Source organism: Ceratina calcarata, unplaced genomic scaffold (assembly GCF_001652005.2).
Source record: "Ceratina calcarata isolate Rehan_Ccalc_2016 unplaced genomic scaffold, ASM165200v1 scaffold528, whole genome shotgun sequence".
Taxonomy (NCBI): Eukaryota; Metazoa; Arthropoda; class Insecta; order Hymenoptera; family Apidae; genus Ceratina; species Ceratina calcarata.
This window is the reverse complement of record NW_017176430.1, coordinates 28397-30853: the sequence shown is the minus strand read 5'-3', so window position 1 is coordinate 30853 and position 2457 is coordinate 28397. Positions and strand designations below refer to the sequence as shown.

The following is a 2457-nucleotide window of genomic DNA, read 5'->3' as shown; positions in this document are numbered from 1 at the left end:
GTATACGTTCAGTCTTCAAAAGAGTTCGTGCATCTGTTCCCAATGAATTTAATTTCTGATTGTATGAATTCTGATGAATAAAATCTGATTTTATAATTTTTAATAAATCACTAATAGCTGTTTGTGCGATATAATGCCCAGTTGCCGAATGTCGAAGATGATTTTCAAAAATATCAAGTGATGAATTAGAATGTGCAGACAATATTTCAGATGAATTAATGTCTAGTGAATTTTGAGATAAAAAATTGTTGTGCACTGTACCTATACATGTATTCATTGGAGTACACAAAGAATCTTGATTGTTTCGTTGAATGGATATGGTGGAATCAACCACTTCCTTTCGTACATATTTATTAATATTCATTTTAGCGTTTCGCTTTATAATCCTCTTTAAATATTGGTCGGTGTGACAGTTTTTATAGAATTGAAAATACATTCATAAATGTAAAACTACTTTAGTAACTCATGCAACAATTGAAATGATAATGTGTGTAATCTTACCTTATGAATACGTGATGTGCTTACTTTATCGTCCATTCTACGGTTTCGGATTGACCTAATTGGAAACAACGAGGTGTAAATAGAAATAAAGTAAATAAAACATAAAGTAAGCAATAAAAAAATCAGGTGATAGCTTTTGTGATTGATGGAGATTAGTTGTTGTTGTCAATCGAGGGATCGGATAGGTGTAGGTGTAACTAAAGTTGTATCTAATTTCCTTCCCTTGATTATTATATTTTACCTTGATTCGTCTACAGATTTCTCGAGCTCATTTCTACACACACTCTAACACAACGGCACGGCTTCTCCACACACGTACATATCCCCTCTCTCCACAACGTACATGCCACCTACCTTAACACTTCCCTTCGTAGAGAAAAGAAAATTTCTTCATGTAACTGTATTGTGCATATGGTTTATAGGTGTTTACAACGTCTATTTCTAATTCGTAGTCCTTTAAGTAACTCGGTTTTCTTCTTTGTCTTATCGGTCTTGTTTGTATTGATTCCGACGTTGAAGTTTCCTGAGTGAGGTTCCTACTTGTACTTTCTTCCTCCTCCTGCGTAATCCCTTGATGAGTTACCGATTCTGCTCGTGATCTTACTGGACTTGTATTTCCTGTATTTATAATTTCTTCTGTATCTATATGATAGTCTGGCAAATGTGTGTTAAGTGACCGTTGCACCCTTGCATCTTCACCGATTTTCCTCAGTTGGTTTACATGTCGAGTCCATTTTCTACCATCGTCTAGTTCGATTATGTAGTGTAAACAATTTTGAAAATTGATCTTGACGTACGCGTCTTGTTGGTGTAGTCGGTCTTAATAGGTCTAGTTTAGTTCGTACTTTTCTGTTGAACATAAGTTCATACGGAGTTTTTCCCGTAATCGTATGAGGTATACCTCTGTAACTCGTGAGTATGGAGAGTAATGAACTTTCCATTTCAGATCTTTCTGGACTCAACTTTTTTAATGCGCCTTTAATGATCTGTACGTATCTTTCTGCTTGTCCATTTGTCGAAGGATTGTATGGTGCTGTTGTTTTGTGCACAATGCCATTCTTGGCTAGGATATCTTTAAATTCCTTTGCTACGAACGTTCTTCCGTTGTCCGTAATGATCAACTTTGGTAATCCGAAGTATGCAAAAATTTGTTTGCACTTTTTAATTGTAGTTTCGGTCGTGATATTTTCCACAATGTGCACTTCTGGCCATTTTGAGTACGCGTCGACAAGTATAAAAAACATTTTTCCAAGAAACGGTCCCGCGAAATCCACATGTACTCTTTCGAAAGGACTTTTTGGTTGTTTCCATGTATGTTTTTCCACTTCTGCTGGATTATTCTTGTACATATTGCACTCTGCACAGTTTTTTGCAATCTCTTCTATGTCTTTGGTTATATTCGGCCACCAACAGTAGCCTCTCGCGAGATTCTTCATTTTGGAGATTCCAAAATGACCTTGATGCAACTCCTCCAGTACTTCCTTCCTCAAACTTTTGGGGATGACTATACTTGATGTCCACGTATTAATACTCCGTTCTCGATGGCGAACTCTCTTTGGTCTATGTTCCATCTGTCTTTGGCTTTAAGCGTAATACTGTTCCTTAATGCATCTAAAACCTTACTTATTTCTAAGTCTTTACTTGTAGCTTTGATCACTCTTTCTGCCGTAACAGGTAAGCTATCAAATGTGTCAATGAAGAATGCATCAATAGTGTCTCTGTTTGAACTGTCTTCCGGCAATGGAAGTCTGGATAAACAATCGGCATTCGCATTTTGTTCCGATTTCTTATATTTAATTTCAAAAGTATAAGCTTGTAAAAAGATAGCATAATGTTGCATTCTCATTGCCGCATGTACAGGTAAACTCTTTGTCGGCGACAAAATTTGTGTAAGTGGTCTGTGGTCAGTCACTAAAGTGAATTTATTTCCAAATAGATATTGGTGTAGTCTTTTAA

General features: G+C 36.2%; 1 protein-coding gene across 1 annotated transcript; it reads right to left on the bottom strand.

Moving 5' to 3' along the window:
- Window positions 1–1298: 1298 nt before the first annotated feature.
- Window positions 1299–1937, bottom strand: LOC108628538 (uncharacterized protein K02A2.6-like; the record flags this gene model as incomplete). The annotated part of the gene is made up of 1 exon (XM_018030530.1): window positions 1299–1937. A coding segment is annotated over exon 1 (639 nt), but the record flags the coding sequence as incomplete, so codon positions are not given.
- Between the last annotated feature and the right edge of the window lie 520 nt (window positions 1938–2457).